The sequence below is a fragment of the Caloenas nicobarica genome, chromosome Z (assembly GCF_036013445.1).
Source record: "Caloenas nicobarica isolate bCalNic1 chromosome Z, bCalNic1.hap1, whole genome shotgun sequence".
NCBI classification, from domain to species: Eukaryota; Metazoa; Chordata; class Aves; order Columbiformes; family Columbidae; genus Caloenas; species Caloenas nicobarica.
This window is the reverse complement of record NC_088284.1, coordinates 92,126,610-92,149,801: the sequence shown is the minus strand read 5'-3', so window position 1 is coordinate 92,149,801 and position 23,192 is coordinate 92,126,610. Positions and strand designations below refer to the sequence as shown.

General features: G+C 37.7%; 2 protein-coding genes across 7 annotated transcripts in view; one reads left to right on the top strand and one right to left on the bottom strand.

The window, feature by feature from the left end:
• Window positions 1-45: 45 nt before the first annotated feature.
• GLMN (glomulin, FKBP associated protein) lies at window positions 46-23,166 on the bottom strand. 3 transcript variants are annotated; one of them, XM_065656302.1, is made up of 19 exons: window positions 22,848-23,166; window positions 21,254-21,328; window positions 20,627-20,752; window positions 19,089-19,208; window positions 18,171-18,279; window positions 16,761-17,007; window positions 16,170-16,269; window positions 12,563-12,750; window positions 12,015-12,068; window positions 11,039-11,069; window positions 10,713-10,802; window positions 10,123-10,164; window positions 9,962-10,035; window positions 9,573-9,657; window positions 7,338-7,447; window positions 6,146-6,209; window positions 2,596-2,719; window positions 1,125-1,207; window positions 46-997 (listed from the first exon to the last, which is right to left on the bottom strand). In XM_065656302.1, exons 2-19 carry the CDS (start codon window positions 21,290-21,292, stop codon window positions 890-892), a joined length of 1,794 nt encoding a protein of 597 aa, XP_065512374.1. In that variant the 5' UTR covers window positions 21,293-21,328; window positions 22,848-23,166; the 3' UTR covers window positions 46-889. The 3 variants fall into 3 exon arrangements, with proteins under 3 accessions (XP_065512374.1, XP_065512376.1, XP_065512375.1); XM_065656304.1 differs by having other exon boundaries at window positions 7,338-7,444; XM_065656303.1 differs by lacking the exon at window positions 22,848-23,166 and adding an exon at window positions 22,597-22,803.
• Window positions 23,002-23,192, top strand: part of RPAP2 (RNA polymerase II associated protein 2) — a 35,548-nt gene continuing 35,357 nt past the window's right edge. For all 4 annotated transcript variants that reach the window (XM_065656299.1, XM_065656298.1, XM_065656300.1 and 1 more), the window contains exon 1: window positions 23,002-23,087. In XM_065656299.1, the coding sequence (XP_065512371.1) occupies window positions 23,027-23,087 (61 nt within the window). In that variant the 5' untranslated portion in view covers window positions 23,002-23,026. The remainder of the gene's footprint in view (window positions 23,088-23,192) is intronic.

The window sequence follows — 23,192 nt, the reverse complement described above, 5'->3', positions numbered from 1 at the left end:
GAATGAAAATTTATATTAAATAACTATACAGTGAAAAATAGCGTACATCATGCCAAATGTTCATTCTAAGAAATAAAGTGGTTTAACTGCACTATAGAAAAGCCATCCTTATTTTTAACTTACAAGCTCATCTGTTTATAATCATTTCTCAAAATATTTCATATCACTTAAGGAAAACTTTATCATTAAAGATACGGATGATCAAAACAATTCCAAAATGTCTGTTTCCCATGCATAAACAGGCATGTATGAAATCTTATACAGTATGTTTTTCCTAAACACGTTATCTGTTGTATTGCTAAGTTTTAACATCTTATTTGGCTTAAAGTTGATGTGTTTTTATTTAAACCCGGTTTCACTTGCTGTAGTGTTTCTACTATTATCTATCTATAGCTTACAGTCCTGTTTGTAAATATAGGAGCTTGATTGTCAACATTAAAAAGCGCTAATAAAAATACCTTGTGCTTAAACAGTGCTTTTTAATTCATGGTTCTCCAGTCATTTTATAAAAATCTTTGTAATTCACAGCACCAGTCAGCAATTATTATTTCACCAGTTTTGAAAGCAGAAAAAGCACAACACACCTCCTTGCCACAGCCTCAGAACAAAAAAGAAACACTACTAAACGCTTGTTTTTAGTTTCTAAACTTAGGAAAAAGCATCGAATTCCGAAGAGGAGTACTTTAGTAAATAGGCCATCTCTGTGAATCATGTACAACAATAGCAAAAGAAAATAAAAAAGAACAGCAACAAGACATATGAAGAGCAGCATTTGAAATTCTTCTAGGGCCCACTCTAAATTGCCTTTCGTTAAAGGCTGGTGGCCTCCTTTTCACCACAGTCAAAATTATCTTCTAAGAAGTACGTTAATTCAAGTACTTCAGCTGACCTAACTATGCTCATCCATTACAGCTTTTATTTTCACTTCAATGAGTTCTTCTACTCGAGCTAGAACGCTTTCTATTAAGTCAAACGTGAAGAGAGCCGAGTGTAAAACCTGAAATGACAAAAGACGTTAATGTTATTTATCAGAATTTATTACCCACTGTACAGGAACATTTGTCTCCCGATTGATAAGAAAATTTCAATACTTCTGAATAACCTTGAAGGAAATGGAAACTCACCTGAAGCTGCATTTCAGTGGTCATGGCAGGCATCTTTTCCCCACCAACAGTTACAGAACAAACTGTGTTAGAACTGTGTGCCTCTGCAGAAGGAAATAACCAACTAGAGATCAGGCTGCTGTTTCACATAACTTTTAGAATTAAAAGAATGTTAAATATTTTAGCATTTCTAGGCAGTAATTGTTAAACAGGACAAGCCTAGGGATTGACCCAACACAGGACAGGTGCTGAACCTTCAGAGGAAGACGGCTTGAGCTGGATGCTCTGTCTACACTTTCCGTATCACACATGACTACATTACTGAACGGGCAATATCTGCAACTCAAACCAATTTTATATAGCTAAAATGCTCCTTAAAAGGAAAAAAAACCCAACAAACTAGTCATTTTGGATACATTTTTACTATTTTCACATGCAGACAGAGAGAAGAAGGTTCTTTAGCTTGACTTAAAGAATCCAGACATGAAATACATACTTTATTAGAAAAGGCTGCAGGCTTCTCTGTTTCAGGCAGATTACTTGCAGCGGGCAAAACTACAAGGACAAGTCTGAAAACTAAGGGGTAAAACTCTTACATTCAGACCATGTATTTGAAATTCACTGCAATGCTTACAAAGATTATACACTGGGGAAAAAGGCTAAACCATTTCCTATTATGAGTTAGATGTTCTCTCCTGAACTCAAATCTCATTATGTTTTGTCAAAGGCTAGAGAAATGTAAGAGGGACTTAAACAAAAAGCTTCCTGGTACATTTTAAAGAATTCCCTTTAGAAGGATGTCCACAGGCTGCCTTCAGAAAAGTTCCCCTTCTCTGCCTCATATAGTTTTACAACTACAGAAGAGGGTAAGACTAGGGGCAAAAAGCCATACTGACAGTTTTGGTAGCAGAAGTTTCTTGGGCTGTTGGGATTACACTGGAGACCCCAAAGGAAGAGAGGAGAGAGATGGCCTAAAGCAGATATAGCTCTTCTGCCCTGTGCAATGTGTCTGCTTAACCCACAGCAGAATCTGAGTCTGCGTGTCAGATTGGGGAAAAAAAAAAAAAAAAATCCAGAATGTAATCCTTCAGGTTTTGAGAGAGCACCTATTTGCTGCATGAATTATTTCTTCTCCTGTTCGCCTCCCCACACCTACTAGGAAACCTAAGGGCTATATATTCACAGAGAGACTTAGATGCTCAGAAGTATAAACACAGAACAAACTCTGAAGCTCTTCATATGACATTTCTATCAGGTTTCCGTAAGGTTTACAAATGTGATGAGAAATTAGTTCAGATTTTTTGGACCAAATATCAAAATTATTAGTATTGAATAGAGCAACTATTGAACTATTATTTGAAATCTGGAATAGTGTAAACAGTTAAACAAAACATGATCTACACATCACTCACCAATTCTTTGTTTCCAAAGGATTTCCTAAGTTTCTAAATAGGAACAAAGCCAAGAAAAAAAAAGAGAAAAAAAACCTAACCTTTTCTGTTTTCTTTCTTGTTCTTTATTTCTGCTTCATAGTGTGCTTTTGACATATTGAGTCCTACATGCAGTGGTTTTAAAAAATTTTGCTCAATCTTGGCAAGTGTGGTCCATACACCTGTCTATTCAAACAGAACAGAGAAGGTTATAAATTACTTTTGATGGAGCGTTGCAATACTAAGTTTTCAAGCACGAGTTTTTGGACTAGTCTTTATAACATATACTTCTGTGCTGGGAAGACGAAGAAAAAAAGAATTTAGATTCATCCATTTAAGCATAAATAGCAACACGATATACATTTAAGCTCCCCTCCCTCTTGCTTACATTTTCAACAGTGTTGAAAATTGGCGGATGAAGCAGTCAGAAAAAAAGGTGGGGGGCAAACTTTATATGTAGGCTGATAACTACAGCAATGGAAACACACATTTTCAGTGTGTTCTTGTAAGCAAAGCTGCAAGGATCTTGGTATGTTGGGGGGTGGGTACTAGCCACTTCCTCAGTGGTAGACTCCTCGAAGATAATACAGCAACAAAACGGCACAAATACTCTAATTCTTGTTCCTGAACGAACACTGTATTGCAATGCCAAATCAAAGCTCTGACAAATGTCATGCTCCCCAAATACATAAGGGTCTTGTCTGTATTGCATTCAGTTTAAAAAGCACTGTAGCAATGTTACTGCATCTGCCACTACCCCATCCTTAGGCACAGTAGCCGAAGCGACACATGAAATTCTCCCCAGTATGGCACGGATGAAAGGAGTTTACAATAATGGCACTCAGGAAACAAGAGATACAAAGAAAAGATGCTCACAAGCAAGGCTGTTAAAGGTTATACAGCACGAGAGGAAAACTCCTCTGCCTTGGCCTTGGTACCTTATGAGCTTGTAGTTACAAAACTGCTGTAGAAGGAAACAAATATAAAGCAGTCTTTGTGTCTTTAGATACAGGAGCCATTTATCTGACTCCTTTCTTCAGGCAGTATCCTCAAAGGGCAGAGTACGGATGACAAAAATAAGAATTCTCAATGTTTAATAGTATCATTGATTACAGTGGAAAATTCACCAAATTTTAATACTAAGTGACACAAAGTTAATTGGTCAAATAAGAAAACCAGTAATTACTTCCAGTAAAATGGGTCTAAAAAAGAAGAAATAGCTTTCCAGAAAAATGCTGATTTTTAAACTTGATTCATAAAAGTGCTTGTTACACAGCAATCATAACATCTGAACTGACACAAAAGGAAGCATTTTCTTTCTGCCCCACTTGCACTATATGAAGGGAGACAGTGAGAAAGTCAAGAACTGGCAGGGCTTAAATTTCAGGGAAAACTTCAGAATACATGATGCTATTTTCTCCTCAAACTGTATAGACATTCTTTATGCCAGGTAGTAGAGAGCACTGTTAGAGCAATTGTGTGCTACCATGTATACATTTTTTATAATAATAAAAGAGGAATAGTCTTTTTTCTTGCAAAGCTATGAATTTACATGAAACTGAGTGGACCATAATGAGCACTTAAATAGTAATCACTCCATAAATCTGAGAAACGGATATAGTCTGTCAATACTGACTAATTACCTAAATAGGAAATTAGAAATGCACCACTTGAAAATCTATTTTTACTATTCATTTTCATTATGGTTTTGGTAATCAGTGCAAGCTGTATTGTTGTTATTATGGACTAATAACATCATTAGGCAGTTATAAAACTTGTATTCATAGATCTCAAAGTGCTCTAAAAGTAGATCAGAAGTTTTTCTGTATTTTAGAAAACAGGAAATGATAATGCTGGAATCTGTTACTCCAAATCGTAAAGAAGTCAAGGAACTGGGGGAGAACAACAAAACACCTTAGGATATTTGTCTGCTGGTTAGAATATGCATCTGACCATGCTATTGAATTATTCAAGTCAGGAAAGGCTTTACTGTACTTTAAAACGGAACAGCAATTTTTCTTTAAATTGTCACTAATTTAAACAAATATTTTAATGCAAAAATCAAAACATTTAGTACTAAGGAGGTCATAGACTAGTTTGGGTCAACACGGACCTTTAGGGATCCTCTAGTCCACCCCCCCTGCAATGAACAGGGACATCTTCAACTACATCAGGTGATACTTGTTCACTACATGATATAGAGAATAAAAAGTTCCTGAATTGCATAAATTAGAGGAATGGTGGAACACAATGATTTGAAAGAGTAGTCAACACAAGTCACATTTACTATTAGAGTAAGTGGTGATTTGGGAGTGGGATGTAATTGGAAAACTCAACGCAAGTAATTCTATTGGCTCGTCAGTGCTGTAGCGACACAATCCAAGTCAGAGCACTCATGAATCAGCTGCCAGAATATGGAATCCATGTACCGACCCAGTTGTGAAATTCAAACAACTTTCCCCTTCAGTGTCCAAGAACACACTTCCATCAGTCGCAGATGGACAGGACTGGCTGTACACAAAACCAGCAGATCCATCATAATACACTACACTGAAAAGCCATACGGCACTTGAATAACAAATCCAGTTTGCACTGATCTACCAGTAACAAGTGTTGCCAATTGCTTCAGCCAGAATGGAGCTGAACAACACAGAGAAGAAAGAGGTGGGGATCACAACTAAAGCTATAAAATCCTGCTGTAAACTGAGGTAGCATAGCGTTATATGGCTAAAACATACCATGGCAGTTTCAATTTTTGAAATATACTGTGAAGTTCAAATATGCAGAGTATTTCTAAACATCTACATTCAATCATGCACGCACAAGAGAAATGAAGGTAAAGAGGTACAGCTATAGCTAACACCACAGGTAAACTCAGTGGAAGGCAGTTCAGGCTGGCAAGTTACCTTTGTGCATAAAACATTCTAGGCTGTAGCCAGTAAAGCAATGTAGCAGAAAATTGGATAGGTCTGGCCCTTCCTTTTGTTACGTCCGCACACGGATCTTACAGACAATAGTTTTTTGATGCTAATACCTAGAGCAGCTTGTACCATGTACCCATCAAGCTGCACAGCTGCTGTAAATATAGAATACTCCTTTGCACAGCTAACAACTATTTAAATATGTTTACTAAATCCTTTCTGAGATACCTCACACTATTAACTTTTAGCATATTGCACAAAAGTATTTTGCCTAAAGAATAAAATAGATCTCGTGAACTGCAAAGTATTATTATTATAAAGAAATCGACTTGGAGGCTTGAAGAATACCACTGAGTAAATAAGCAAGAGTAACAAATATTTTTTCTCATGGGTATACTTGATAGAGGTGTTATTTTATGGCAACGTACTCTAAAATTATGGACATAGACCACAGTTCATCCAGCAGAGTTTACATTAACAGTTAAGTATGCGAATGCAATCAAATCTCATCAGAATAAAATAACACATCACATCTCCTAACGTAGCTAATTACAGTATCACTTCGGGATTACTGACTAATGCAACGAAAAATGCAAAAACCCATGGTTTTGAGTCAATGATAACAATGTTCCCATGAATCCACGTCTCAGCCCTTAGCTAACCAGTCATTTTCAAATCAATTAGTACTTACTTGATTATCGCTTTCACAATCCTTAATGACTAAGTATCTCAGTAGATTTAGTGACGCCATAATCCTGTAAATTAAAAACATGCTATTATTCAGAACATAGATTTATGTTACAGGGATAATAATTTAAATCGTCCATTAGCCAGACATCCTAAAAATATCCATTTGTACAAAATGCAACCACTCGTGTTGAGCAACACAGCTTAATCTAGAGCGCCAGTGTGCTGTAATGTCCATGTTACCATAGTTGAGACTTTGCAAGTAAGATTAAAAGTGCCAGCAGGTTGGAGAAGGCTGGTGGCTGTGACTGACAGTTCTCTGAAACGCTAGAACCTTATTACAGAACATGTAATATGCATCCCTGGTGATCCAAAGTTGATATGAAACTAGTGTGACAGTTTTATTACTATATTGAATTTTTACTTTTGAGTGCTTTTTTAAAGATATGCTTTTTGCCTTTTTTTTTTTACCATACTTTTGAGCAGAAACTATTTATTGTTTTTTCCAGGTGAACAGTACAATTACAAATCACACATCTGGGTGTTTAACTAATTCTGTGTCCACTATCAGCCTAATGACTTACAAGCCCAACCTTCACTCATCATGTAGTAAGAGACTTTTCTGATATGGGAGATTTTCAGAGACATTTCCAGTTATTTTTATATTCCTTAATGCAAGTATTTGCTGTTCGGGTGTCTCTGTTATTCCTACTCATGAGATACTGGATTCCCAGCAGCAATCTGTGAAACAGCGTCAAAAAGGCTGTGTGCTGGAAATTCTATGTGATAATTTTTATTCCCCTGTGTCACATAAGACAACATACCACATTTCTTTTGTTCCTCCAATTGCTTCTGCAGAAATCTACAAACCATACAGTCCTGAAGTAATAATACTTTACCAGTTAGTTCTGTAATTTGACATCTGAGGCCTCATATCCTCAGGGAATGGAGAGGAATTCCTTTCTTATTGTTAAAATGAATGTAAAAGCATTGTGACACTCTTCTATAGAGAGTTAGTTGAAAAGATGGTTGAAATAAGTGATCATTTCAATTTCTAGATCCACAAATTTCAAATGTGTTGATGCTGTCACCTCATTAAATACATGACAGCATAGCTCCCATTGTAGTAAGGTAGTCTGAAGTCTTTTTAAACAATTAAAAAAGGAGAAAAGCCTCTCACTGTCATTACAACTCACCTATCTGAGTTTTGGAGAAGATCTGTCTCAGCACCTTCTGGAAGCATAAGCACTAAATCTAGAAGTGAGATCAGGTGATGTCCTGTAAACCAAACGTTGTCACATGCCTTCTGAAAAAATGAGTGCAAAATTTAAATCTTAAAGATATCTTAAATAATTTAACAACACTTTTGGGAAAACAGAAAAGCAAAAAAAACCCCAAACACTGGAAGAAGTATTTTCTAATTACTACATGTGATTGAAGTATGTAAACTAGTCTTTTAATAATCCTCCCTTCTTTGTCTCTTCATGCCAAGCTGTTCTTTTCAGTTTCACCACAATAGATTCTCCACTTCTTAACCATACCACCATCTATATAGTTAATATTTGTTTACATAAACTTAGCAAATTGTACTAGGCACTCTTTTATCACACTGAGGCAAGAAACAATTAGTTATCTTTACCAGAGACACTATTAATTTCATAATAGTAGTGTCACAATTTTTTTTAAAGATGATCACGTGGTTTAAGTTTTCTTTGCATATTTCTAAACCCACAACTCCTGGCAATGCTTGCAGGTAAAGTACACCGGCATCTCTATGGTTTTTTGAGGGAGGAAGGACATTGAGTTACTTTATTTGGAAAGAGGGATGGGGATAGGACAGAAGGGAAAATCATTTGAGCATATGATGGAGAGTACTAGGCTTTGAAGTGGCAGAACATAATTATTCTGATGCCCTCTGCATAACAGAGAGACCACTCGCTATTTTCATAAAAATTCCCCTGGATTACAACAAATTATGAAGTGAGGAGGGGCAAATCACAAAAACCACTTCTCTCGCTTAGCAGAAGTTTTTTAAAGCCTTGCAGCTAAGACCCCTGAGGATGGTTGAGCTTCCCTGTACTGGTGCTAACGTGAGTGTGCATCCATCATTCCCGAAGGACAAGCAAGCACACTTCTCTCCAAGCTTCACAGCCTCTTCAAAAGGCTCCTTCATGTCAGCGCGAGGAAGCCGAGAGCACAGAGCTGCTGCAAAGATCCCATGTTGGCAAAGTCCTTATCTCAGGTAAAGGATGGGAAGGTTAGGGGAAGAACTGTCACGCACAGGACAAAAGCCAGGCAAGAGAGGAAAGCAGGACCAAGCCAGAAAGGGATTGAAAAGAAAACTGGGATTAGACAAGAAGAAGGGAAACTGTCTGTTAAATGAGATCAGATGAGGGACCTGGAAAGATTAAGATGGGCTGGGCTGAAAAACTAAGATGAAATAAATGGATAGCAATAGGGAATTGCTATCATTATGTCTCTAGCAGAATTCTTTGCAACAACCCTAGAATATTCAAATTCATATGATGAAATTTTAAAATTATTTGTCTTTTGACAGCCAGGGAACTCTACAGGGAAGAAATGTATTAAGAGAACTCTGAAGCTGTATAGTCAAAAATCTGTTAGTAAGGAAACTTCATAATATACTTATTCCATTTTAGTGCAAGCCCCTTTTGGAACAGTTTCCATATTGTCCTCTTCACCCCTGCTGATTCAATATACAGGACAGGCTATGATCTAATAAATAGTAATTCTCTGTTTTCTAACATAATTATGGTAGCATAATACATGCATAGATTTACTATATTGTCTTATTTGACAAAAGGCAGTATCCTTGAGAATCAAATTTAATTTGGAAAAGGCCTTAAGCAGTTAAAAGAAAAAAAAAAGTTAATCATCATTTATTTTTAATTACTTTTTCCAACTTCCCAGTGTAAATGATTATAAAATACGAGATTTAAATGGCTTTGATCTAGCCCAGCCCTTTCTGATGAATTTCACATTTGTGAAGCACTTTTAATATAATGCTGACTGTCAGAATAAAAACCAAGAAAAATTTAATTCTGTCTGGACTGTAGCATTTGAATTATGTTGAAGAAATGAAGAATTGTGAGGATAAAACCAAATATCGAGTAGTTCCTCTTTAAGAAAGAAGCATGTATTTTCAAGCACAGAAAAGGTAGTGATAACTTCTTAGAAAAATACAGTAAGATTGTGCAATTAAAAATACATTTGCAAAATTATAATGTAATAATAATTATGCAGAAAAAAGTCAAATTAATATTTATAATTATATAATTTCCCAATCTTACGTTTGTTTTTGAAGTGGATTTTTAAAATGCATCACTCAAAGCTTAAGATGTACACATTTTCTCAACATAATAGTGATAGAATTTTGAGATGGCAACTTGGTTTTATGGTAAAAGCCTCACCGTTAACGATAAGTGAATCTGATCTTTTATATTTTTGATAATGTATCCTTCCACACCAGCATGGTTGCTTGTCTTCAATAAACACCTTCAAGCAAAAACAAAAAGATATTATCTCTTCAAAGCTGCCTATATAGTTAGATTAAATAAGACCACAATGTCGTCTAAGTGGGAGTTTCACTACAGAAACAACTATGTAACCTTCAAACACTACCTTACATAAACCAGCTGATTTTATGTGAGGCAACTGGAATTCATTATTTATCCAAAAATTAACATTGTAAAATTAATGTGGCTTACCAGATAGAGACTCTGTCAGAAATTATTGTATCTATGCAATTAAGCTGCAATAAGGCTGATATTGTGCAATCTACAGTACTTTGGATGCATACCTGAATAATGTATATTTTCCCTCTGCGTCAAACTTGTCTATGAACAACTGCAAAATATTTAAACTCTTCTTTCTCTAAAGAAAAAAAAAAAAGATGTTACCAGATTAATTCTAATTAAATAAATTCAGCACTTAACTGATTCTGTAGGTCCCATTACATACCAGATGCTCTATGGGACAAAGGGTCATAACTTTCACCAAATCCTGCAGTTGAACAAAGAAAACATAATGTCTAATCACATACAGATTATTACATTACATCACATTAACTAAAATCTACTCAAGACATTAAAACAGACACACAACCAAAACCAAAACCCCCCCAGCCCACAAAACCATGCCTATGAGAAGACTCTCACAGAAATTCACATTAGCTTCAGTGGTCGAAATCCCAGGACTGATACACAAGACCTACTATTCTCATACTGTTGGGTGCAAGCAAGAATGTAGTGAAGCAGCAGATTGGCAAGGAAGAGACAAAAATGAGCAAGCATCATCTTTCAGCTAAGATCAGTGCCCACCTGCCTTGGGGGCCTGTAAATACACTAAGTAGATTTTAACCGTTACTGAAACAACATGCTGTTATGCAGTGGGTAGAAAAGACAACCCATTCCATATAGCAAGATCCTGAGGGTTTCAATCTAGTGACACAAGCATATAAGTTCAATAGTGTGTCCTCCTCAAACACCTAGAAGACAGCTAGATATTATTTATAATCAAACCTTAAAGACATTTACATTGCTTCTTATTACCTGAGGTACATTAATAAAAGTTCTGAATTCTAAATACTGATGGAGAAGGCTATTATCTTCCATTCTCAATAAACAGCTCTCAAACAGATCCTGCGGGTGGGGGAAAAAAGAAAAAATGCCAACATGTTGCATATATGTAAGACATTAATCTATATGCTTAACATTTCTTGACTAAAACCCTCTTCACTATCAATACTCATTCGCATAGCCCAAGTTCCTAGAAGCTAAAAAGCGTCCCTTAGAAAGGGACACTAAAGTTTTACCATTACTTAAACTGGAAAAAATAAACATTCTAGCATTGAAAATTTGATTAAAAGAAAACTTACAAGTCCTTTAGATAACATAGATTCTTCTGTTCTAGAAAAAAAAAAGAAACATTATCAAATGTAAGTTGTTAATTTAAAAGATTAAATTTAAAAGACACTGTTGATATTTCAGAACAAATACAAGAACAGAGATAAAAAAGAACTTGTCCCTCAACAATTTTCATTCTATTTTCTAAATACGGTATCTTTCTTATGCCTCTAGACGATTTTCAGAATAAACTGGCTGACAACAAGTTGAAAATTAGACTCCTCTCTTCAGGGTCAAAAATGACAGGTTTTTTCCTCAATATTTATAAATGCTCAAAAGCAACACCTCCTATCTCACAGGTATCAAGACACTGATTAACAAAGAAACTTTTCCCAGATTAGTCCATTTGCATAGTTCTGCAGGCCTAATCAAAATACAGCAGATCCCACGCTGAAGAGACCAAGAAGTTTTGTTTAAATTTCACCAGGAAACGCTAAGTAGTCATAATGGGAAACTTCCCCTCTATACCAGTGCTAGGAACTATTTGGTCAATGCTGCTGCTTATGGAAAGTGAAATAATCACAATATATAGAAAAGTCTGGTTTTCTTTAGAAAGTCTGACCTTTAATCAGATTGCATATAGTATCAGAATACATTCAAATCAATACTATCACGATAGTCTGCTCTAGTAGTGAACTGTTACAGAAATACAAGTAAGTACACACTCTAATTTTTCTGCATGTGTTTAGAAGACCTCAATTTTGCATTTTCAGAATAAAGTTTCTAAAAATTATATGATGATACAAGCTGAAAACCATAAATAAATGTTTTTAGACAACTATTTATGCTTCTTAGTAAAAGAAGCCATCTTGTTGTAGAACTAACCATTTTAACTCCCAGGTTTAAAAACCTCCTCTGAACTTATCTGGTATATTCAAAATTTGATTCTATGAATTACTATAAAAGATCACACCCAACATCTAGATCTCCAAATACCATAACCCCTACCTTTTCAGTAGCACTCCAATATGCGTCATATTGCATTGCAGAAGGTATGATGGACTACAAGAGAAAGATTAGGCTCACATTAAACTGCGTAAGCGATATACATTTGCATATAGTTAATACCTTTGACAGGATTAGTCTTTTTTGAAAAATGTATAAAAATATCTTTATAAAATTGGTAATTTTTAAATAGACATAAAATAGTAAGTCAAATTGCTGTTAATAACTCTTATATGGAAACTGTCTATGAATACGCAACTGAAAAATTAATACACGTTAATTTTCAGCATGTGATTAACCCTAACTGTTTCTTTAAAAGGACAACTCACCTAAAATTAAACCATAATAGAGTAATCTGCAGGACTGGAGTATGTCTTTATATATGTAAGATAAGATACATAAAATATAAATGCATAAAGGTTGACATAAAACAAATACTAGTGAAATACACAGTTTTCATTCATAACTATTCACAAATAAAAAGTTTTCTTCTGCTCAGAAAGAATGTTAAAAGTACAGACTTATCCTAAGTGCCGAAGAATAATTCTTACCTAAATACCATTGGAAAGCAATGAATACCAAAATGCTGAACAAATATCAGATATGACAGACATGCCAAAGAATCTGCAGAATTCTTCTGCTCCATCTCCGCAAACTCCTGATTCTCCCAGTGGAGACTTTTGTCTTTACGCCGTAGAAACACTAGTGGTATCAATTCTCTTATGTCCCACAAAACGTCCTAAAAAAGAAAGACAGATTGCCTATAGCTGCCTTTAAAAGACCTGTACACCAATTAAGTTTCAAAAATTTAACTGTATTTACAGTAAATTCTCTTACATAGCATATGCGTAACTTAACATAAATATTTTGAGAGTAACTGATATATACACATGCACAAAAGACCCTTCAGGAAAAATAACTACTCTTAGAGGAATGTTACTAAGATAGCAAAGTCGAGCACTCAGAAGTTAGCAAAAGATAAAATAAAGTCACCCTAGTTTGGCTCCCTTATCCACAAAGCTATGAATAACGATGCCTTCATGACCACGTTATGCCACAGTACCCCTGTGTTTTTCAGATCACTAACCACCCAGTATTTTGTTTTCTGCTCACTAACCAATATGCAACACAATGTTTATCTGCTAAGGGCAAGCCCTGCTTTACAGTTAGAATCACCCTGTATGGCCTTTCTTTCCAGTGATGCACAGCACAGTGACACCTGAGTACTTCACAAATCCTAGCGTGGTGTCTCACCCCCACCCCTCCGTTCCTGTGGATTAGGCAGTTGTGTAACTCCTATTGTACATACTACGAAGAAACAGTGAGACCAAGGTTAACTCACTATTCTGGAGTTGTCCGAACTGAACATCTGGTATCTCACATTTGGGAAAATCAGGATTACAGAAGATGTCATGTAGTCAAAGTATGATTTTACTGACCTCAGCTGCAGCTCTCATTACCCAACTCCACAAACAGCAGAAGTGAATTTCTTGAGAAAATGAGGAAAAAGTAATTCATAACTAGCATAAAAACCCATAGTTTCAGACTATGCCCAACAGGAGAGGCAGGATAAAAAGCCAGTTTTTCAAAGCACCCTCCAACTATCTTAACCATGAGATCATCTTCTGGCAATCCCTGCCTCCTTTACTGCACACCTTAAAAGCCCTGCAATACATGAAGAAAAGGTCTCAGAGACAAGATTCTGTTTCATTGCACAACCCCAACTGATCCACACAGCAGTTCCATCCTATGCTGAGACATGCTGTGGGAAAAAATGGATGTGATCATTATAGAAAACCTAATTATGGTTGAAAAACAACCAAAAGTTTTGCTAACTGCTTAGTGTGCTTCACTTTACAATCTTAACATTTGGATATAGGATTTTGTGTGCAAAAGTGCTTACATTTTTAAACACAAATTGGAGAAGAAACAGAGTTGCATCACACAACAACTTCCAGACTTCCTCTGCACATTTGCACATACACGGTGTATTTGTGTGTGCTTTCCTCATCCCAGCTGGCTCCAAGTCTTCCTTTTGAAACACAAGTCTTAGTGTGCCATTTCCTCCCCAAAATGACACTCTGACACAGTCTCTTTGCTCTTCTAGGACTAATTCCTCCACTATATCATACAAAAAGCCATGTTTCTTCTAACTCCCTAGGTCATAGTTGACAGGCACTTCAGCCATCATCCTCCAACAGCTGGATGATTTCCTCTGTCTCTCAACCAGCTTCACCCCCACTTTACCTTCTCTGTAACTTCCACCTCCCTCTTACATAGCTCCAGGCATTCTTTGACTTCTGTCTTTCTGTATTCAGCTTGTGAATTTTCCTCTTCTAACCAGGGATAACAAGGTAGAATGAAGTCCAAAGCTCAAATTTACTTAACTCTATTATTTCATACAGTCGACATTAACATGAGAAATAGGTGTTTCAATAGTTAATAAATCAACTTACAGAAAAGAATTGTAATGGCCAGTTATCAGAACCAGAATTGTATTTTCATTAATGGTAAACGTTAATAACCATTTAATAATTATTTAAAGCTCAGTTCTCCCATACATGTAAAAAGGTCACCTTGTTTTATAAGAGTTGAAGACATTAGCTGCAATCTTGATGCAAATGAGTTGTTACTGTCTGACCACTGTCACCCAACTAGTGGCCCATCCTGATGGAAGCTTCCACTTAGTACTGGGAATGTTTGCTACCCTTATATTTCATTTTAAGATTTACCAGCCGGCTTCTGAATAAACTGTTATAAAATAATCCAGCACCTGGCTTCAGGAGGGCTCCTTCATTTCATCAGCGCTACACAAATCATCGTATAACCACATGTTTGAAAATTAGAGAGAACTGATATTTACAGATATTTTAAATTTGGTGTACTGGTCTGGCTGCCATGGAGTCGACTTTCTTCACGGCAACCTGTATGGTGCTGTGGTTTACATTTGTTGCCAAACAGTGTTGATAACATGCCAATGTTTCAGCTCTTGCTGACCAGTACTTAGCCTCAGGGCCTTTTGTTGGTTGCTCTGCCCCTCAGTGAGCAGCCAGAGGGTGGGTGAGAAGCAGGAAGGGGACACAGCTGGGACAGCTGACCCGAACTGATAAAAGTTATTTCACACCACATAACATCACACTCAGCAACACACTGCAGGGTGAGAGGCAGTACTTTTCAGATTAACTGTTGTTCAGAGACTGGCTGGGCATTGCCCTGCTAGTAGGACATAGCAAGTGACTGCCATTCTTTTTAACTTTTAAAATTGTCTTTATCAACCCATGAGTTTTTCTTGCTTTTGCCCTTCAGATTCTCTTCCCCATTCTGCTCCAAGGTCCCAAGCGAGTGACTGGGTTGGGGCTTAGCTACCAGCTGCGGTCAAGCCACTACATTTGGATATGTGCAAGAGAGGAAATATTCCTTGCCACATCCAAAATGTGGACGCTCTACTTGCTGTAACTTCATCAATCGCACCTAGTCCTATGGCTGAAAATGTACACGTATTGCATTTACCAACATCTGTATGGACTGTACCTGACTATTTCCTCATAAGGCTTGGTTTTGCTGCAAATTTAAATAAAATTATCTATATCCACAATAATATTGCTCTAATAAAATACTGCTGCTATGTAAAACATTCAAAACCAGAGTAATTGCATTGGCAGCACGGAGCGGACACATTCCCACTGAATTTCCAGCTATAGCATCAATAGCAGTCAAGCATCAACTGATATTCTTTAATAGTCAGGTGGCACTGCGCTAGGCACATTAGAGATTTCTCTCAGTGCAACACTTCGATTAAAGGTAACGTAGATTTTGCCTTGACATAATACTGCAGCAAAGACAATCCTTTAGATATTCTAATAAACTCATACATCACCAAGAAAAAGCAGCAGTTATAGCAAAGTAGCAGCTGCTGATTAAGAGGGCAGTCCAAACTGGTTTATAAGGAGCAAAACGGTGTCTGCGAGATTTGTAATTTCCAGAGATGGGACCTGGAACTGTTCTAGACCTTTACCTACCTGCAGTATTTTACAAGGCCTGGTAAGTCATCCCACTAACCAATAAAGGAAGCAAAATAAGCTCTAGAACAAATTCTAGGTAATTTTGAACAAGACCACTGGGTCTGAAAACACTGTTATTAACTTTGACTGCACTTACTATAATTTTAGCTGCAAAATGCCGAAAGGGATGTTCTGCAATGCCTTCAAGTTGCTCAAGCTGAGCTGTCAATAATGGGTATTTCAGGCTTTTCATACAGCTGAAATAAAAAGGAGTGAAACTGAATCACCAACAAGGCCACAAATACAGACTATAATAGTGTCATCAATGACCAAAAATAAAGCCTATACTCGTATTACCTGCTGGTATTCCTCATATTCAAGGATAATTAAAACAAAAAATCTCATGTAGAAACATTTCTTAGACTTCAGCTCCAGAATATCATTGTCCTCACTGTTGTAAATTTGAAGGGGAAGCAGAAAACCAAAACAGCTTCACAGCACAGAGCCTAATATTTCTTTATCATTTCCCTGGACTAAAAAAACCAAAAACGTTACCTCCCTTCTCTCACTTCATAAATCAGTAAAGCATATTTAGGGTTTTTCTTTTTCAAAATACCACATTAGCTAATATAAGTTGGCAGCATTACAGAACACTAAAAAGATTATTTATTTACTGCCTATGTAATAAATGCCTACTGTTCATTTTGTTAAATGATAGGAATATATTATGCTAACATAAAACGCTCACAATTTTAGTAACTCTTCTTTCAGCTCCATGTCATTGTATTCTGACGACTTTTCCATGTTTTTAACCAATTCACTCACAAAAGGTTTAGCAAAGTCCACCACTGCATTACAACATTGACAGAGACCAAGTTTATCTTCTTCTATTTGTTGCTTCGTATAAGGTACAGGTAAGGGAGTAAGCTGGTTCATAATCATGGCCAAAGATAAACCCACCGAGTAGGCCTTCTTGTTCTGAAGTTTCAAAAGCACTGGGGGAAAGGAAAAAAGAGAGAGAGAGAGAACATTTTGAGAAATTAAGTTATTACTTACAGTTTTTCTTTATGTTTTATTCTACTAAGTATAAGCAAGCTTTTAGTTTCACGGAAGGAGAGAGACTGATACCTGAAATCACATCAGCAAATCTAGCAAGACTAAACATCATCAGCTAGTTTAATATGCTGTAGTTAAGATGCTCATATATTTGAGAATGACAAATGCTAAAGCAGTCATGCATTTCAATGCATTCTTCCTTACTCTGTAGCACCATTATGAGGACTGAAAAAAATCTGTCTTTCTAGAACTAGTCTAAGTGAAATCATACTCATTTATGTGATCTGGAAAACTGATTTATTCTTGCTTTACTGCTTGACTCCTGTGCTTGGCAGAACTGTTCTATACTCCACGGCAGAACCAACAGAGGGGCTCTCAGACTGAGGAACCAGCACAAGCGGCTCTGCACTTAAATTGTGCTCAGTGCAGGCTGACTGCAGATTGGCTATCCAAAAAAAACACACACTTCTAATTACCACAATGCTTCTCTTGTTAAATTCCAACATAAGTCAAGAACACACCTCAGAGACTGCTACAATCAGACTTGAAGTTGATACAAGACAATAGATTTCTTCTCACATATCAAAACAGAAACTACTACTTGTTACCTACTTAGTGGGTGTCCAGAACCAACATTTTCAGTTTTATATGTAAGCCAGAAGAATGCTTCCCCCTACCAAATATTTCAACCTGCTTCAATCTGAAATAAAAGGTTTAGACTATGAGAACATGGAACTGTATGTTTTAAAACTTAAATAATGAAGAATTTCACAAATCCATGCAATTCTCTATTTCTGTAACAACAGTATGAATGGATTAGACATCTAAATATGACCGTCAAAGGATCACATTCTTGTAAATGATGAAAAATAGCTGAATATTGCTTTTTCAACTGATGCTATTAATCCTATCTAAAATGTTTTTGTAACAGGCCAATATACACATGAAAATTACACCTTGCGTTATTTTGCAGAATATAATAGACTCTAAAGCCTGTCAGGACAGCCACATTCTGAAACTATTCCAGGAAAGGCTAAAATAATTTGATAAATACATGAGAAAATAATTTAGTTCAGAAATCACATGAGAAAGTGCAGCTTACCTGTCTGCAAAGGCTGAAGCAGTAACATGACAGTTTGGCACACTTGCTCTCCAGAGGTCTGCTCAATCTGTTCAAGTAAACTCAAAACAAGTTCCTTGGGATTGCATAGCTGCAGGTGAAGAACAATGCATACTTTTTTAGTCACCGTGGTCATAAGCTAAAAAAAATTCATCATAAGCAAACTTCAATACAGAAGTTTCTGAACATCAAGAAAGCAGATCTGAACACCCGAGGTAATCTTCAAGAAAACAAATATGAAACAGTAAGTACTTCCCTACAATTAACATCTTCTGTATAGATATGTGTACACTTTCATATAAGCTGAAAACATATAACAAATAATGGCACAAAAATTTATTTCTACGGTCTGTAAAAACCTCACAGTACCTTAGCAAAGTAACCCTTAGAATTAGAGAGAAAAGAAAAACTTCAGTGTGAATTTAACCCAAGCTACAGAATTTGCAAGTTGTTTTTCAAGTACATGAATGAAAGGGAACGAGTTTTCTAGATATTAAAACTTTTTTCCCCTACTACTACATCAGAACCATCAGGCACTCATTGTCATACTCTATCTGCAGTAGACAAGAAGCAGCATTGCTGTGGCTGCTCTGACCGCGACAACTGGCTATCAAAAGCTTGATGAGTTCTAGCTGCCTTTTTCTTCTGGGTAATGCTCGCTCTCTCTGTTTTGCCCAGTTACTAACTATGCAAGGTTTGTAAGAGGTTAATTACCTCTGAGAACACAAAGCCTGTGTCTACTTCAGATGAAACTGGCCCACAAGTTTAAAAGTTATGTGAAATGGACAGAAGAACCCAGAAGTATTCATGCCTTCTTATCTTTGGAAATAAGAGGGAAAAATTAGGACTTCTCCCTTCCCTACAATTATTGTATTATAACCACATATTTCAAAAACATACCTGTGCCAGCTGATCTAGTATCTTCAGGCAGTGTTCTCGCTTATCATCTTCCTGTTTATACATGAAAATACATCTAACAAGAGGAGAGATGAGATTCCAACCCATATTCTTGATGATAACCTAAAAACCAGATTTTCAGAGAATAAACCAAAACTGGACATCTTCTAAACCCAGGAAAACTCTACATATGAAGGCCAAAAAAGACAACAGATCAATGCCCCAGTTGTAACCAACACCATAATAACATCATTGAAAGTTTAACATCTATTACGATAAAGTTCTGTACGTGGCATACCTTGTATTCTCTCTCCATACCTATAAACACAGCTGCATATTTTGTATACTTTTCTTCAATGTATTCTAACATGCCAATATATATTTCTAAGAATTTATATGACAATACCGTTAAAGCAAGACTGAGTAGAGGAGTTTTGCTGAAAGGAAGAATGCTTAGATAGATTATGTTTAACCTGAGGGGATCAAGGTCTTCAGTTGTTACTCCAAACTCACAAAATTCAAACCAGACTGACCTCCATGTAACATTGCCAAAACATTCCATCCTTCACTTTCTTCCTGAACTTCTTATTTATCTGTATACAATTTAGTATATTCTCCCAGCTCTCCAAAGTGCCTACAGACATTAGCATCTCTTACACTAGCATCAGCTGAGTTGGCTCTTACGGTTTTGGCCAATATTACTATATCCATCTGTGGTGGGGTGACCCCAGACAGCAACTAAGCACCCACCAGCCAGCTGCTCGCTCTGCTCCCCGAGTCGATGGGGGAGAGAATCAGAAGAGCAAACCAGAGAATAACTCATGGTTCGAGATAAGAACAAATTAATAAGTGAAGGACAAAAGGGGAGGGGGGCAACGATGCAAACCAACTCCCACCAGCAGACCAATGCCCAGCCAGTCACCACGCAACAGCTCCTTTGGAATGGGTCCCTGTCCCATGGGTTTTTATGCTGGACGTGATGTTATATCGTATGGACTGTCTCATTCATCAGTTCAGGTCAGCTGTCCCAGCTGCGTCCTCTCCCAACTTCCCTGCTTACTGAGAGGGCAGAGTGAGAAACAGAGGCGGCCTTGATGCTGTAAAAGCACTGATCAGCAACAGCTGAAACACTGGTCTGTCACCCACTGTTTTGACTACAAATCTAAAACGCAGCACCGTAAGGGCTGCCATGAAGAAAATCAACTCTGTGCCAGCCAGACCCAGTACACCATCTGAAATCCTGTCCTGCAAAAGAGGGATCCTGTCACTTTCTCTTAATTATGCTTTCGTACTCTCTTTTCTCCTTGCTTAACTCACTGAAAACCAGATATTAGTGGTTTTGTTAAGATTATTGTGACTTGGTTTCTGTGAGCTACCTGAAGTTACACAAGAATGTGCAGTTAAAACTGAGCAACTTATTAACTATTCATAAGTACAGCCTTGCTCTACAGTGAAAGAAGCTTTTTCTTTTTAATAAGCAGTTTTATCTATTTAATGGTGTGTTAGTGCAAAATTAATATATAGTGCAAACTTAAACTCACCTTATTTTTCTCATTTTGAATTACTTCTAATAACTGAGCTGCATACCCATCTTCTAAACATTTCTGACCTGCTACCTGAAACAAATTAAAATCTTCTCCTTTGAAATCAGCTTCTTCCAGAATTTGCTAGAAAGAAAATATGTATGTTTAACTCCATACTTCAGAAAAGCAAATAAAAAATAAGAAAATCCAAGCTTTCATTTCAAAATTAAATGTAGGGTCATTGTAACTTATCTTTTCTCATTTAACATCTTCCATATATTAATAAAAGCTACCATGAGCAACTACAGAAGACAAAGCAGTAATTCAATAGCACTTTTTCAGTTTGGACTACAGCATGTTGTTTCGAAGATGTACTTCCTACAACAGTCTGCTAGAGTTTTGTTACTTCAGACAGGTACTGTTGAGGACAAGAACATTCTCCCCAAGAAGCAGAAGTGATCAAGTATTTTGGAATCAGCACCGCTGAAAAGTCAATGAAACATGGAGGCTGAACTTAGCTGCCCAACGAGGAGTTCTGATAACAACTGTCTTGTGTTTTGGGGTCATTTTGGTTTTAATTATAATATATGAAGAGAAACACACACTGCTCACACTTGTTACTTTTATGGAAAGAAAACTACTTACGCATCTTTGTACTATGGCTTGAAGTTCATCAACGGCCATTATAGTTTGACTTTGTTCTTCTGGCACTGAAAACTACTATAAATTAAAGAGTATGGTATTAAAACACATGAAGTAAAAACAGAGACTGAAAAATAATCGCATTATTTAAAAAATGCCAATAGAGGAATAAGAACAACCTAAACAGACAGATATTATGAAGACCATGTGATTAAAAAAAAAAAAAAGCTGGAAAAATGCACTTTTAAGAAGCGTACACTATATTATTCTGCTCCCCATATTTGCAGGAGACTATTACAGACAGGAAACAACCTGCACCCTATGTAAAGGGAAGGAATTTTTCAAGTAGTATCAGGGTCATCTTAGTAATTCAAGAGGCCTCAGCTACGACTTGGGCACATACACTGAAAACTGCAGCTACCAGTGAGCAAGTCTGGGCTCACCGCGTACCAGGCACGGGTGCCCACGATACACAACGTTTTCTGTGACTATTGTCACCAGAAGAGCTCCTGCTCGGCCCTGACTGGCACACTCTCACCTGATGCCTGGGATGTGCAGGGCTGATCCAACCACCAGTTTATATCAACAGCCCAAGCAGGATTACATACGCAACATCATCTATTTATATCTGCTGTCTAGGTTTGGCTTTTACCTCTACATAGTATAATTTTAGAACTTTCTTGCTAAACACTTAAGTTGAACATTTGAGGAATGTTAAGTACATACAGTTTTACATAGTCAGGACCATGAATTACAACTACATCAAGCTTGGTTATCCCATGTGATTTATCATAGCAGCAGTCATAATCTCCAAAGCTTTAAGAAATGCCACGTGCCTAAACCTGGTTATAGGATTACTATGAGTGTCGATTACCTCTGCACCTGTATAACTAACTAACTATTTATTGAAACACCCAAGTTCCACATTTATACAGACGTCCCAATGTAATGTCCTCAGTCTTTCCTCTCATGTTTGTCCTCAGCTGCACCACACAACACCTAGATACCTACACTACCTCGATGTTTACCAAAAAAAGGCATCTGTGTGTGAATGTTATTATTCAAAGAATCACCAATTCATTTTCTATTCTCAACGGCCTATTTTAACATTTTTGCGTCACGGCCATTATCAATAGATCTAGCCTGTCACTTTCATGTACTTTGTTACCACATCTTGTACTATTTGAGCTCTTCATTTTACTGGATGTTACTAATTCCCCCCCAAAACAATTCAAATATAATTTGAACTCTAACATCCTTGCACTTTCAGCCCTCAGTAACTTTGCAATACACCTACAGCCTTGAAACACGCCCTGAGCACCCACCGTGCTGTTTCAGGGATTTACCTGCTGAGCTCGTAGTCTCAGGCCTTAATACTTAACCCAGTTTCTAATTCAACCTTTTCGGCGAGAGGGCAGTATCAGGATCGCGTGAAACTTTCTGCCACGAATACTCATCAAACTCGCCCCTCGCTAACAAACACACGCCTCAGCCCCTTCCCCAGGCGGGGCACAACCCGCAGGCCGGCACACAGGGGCTGCCAACGCGAGCCTTTACCACACGGCCCCATGAAAAAACCGCAAGGCCACCCCCTCACCTCAGCGGGCCGCCGCTGGAGCCCCGCGCCGCAGCCCCTCGGCCCCGCTCGGCCGCCCCCTCCCCGCCCGCCGCTCCTCAGCACCGCGCCGCCGCCTCTCCCGCTCCCAGCCCCGGCCACGCCGCGACGCGGCTCCGCCTCCCGGGTGAGAGGTCAGCGGGAGGGAGCGGGCGGCCGCGATGATGGCGGCCGGGAAGCCGCGGGGCGGCGGGCAGGGGAAGCGCAGCCGGCGGCGCGCAGGTAGGCTCCAGGCTCCGCGCACCGCTCCCCCCGCCCCGCGCTTTGAGCTCTCCCTGCGCCCGCCGGCCGGCGCAGCGGACTCGCCCAACTCGCTATAGCGGGGGG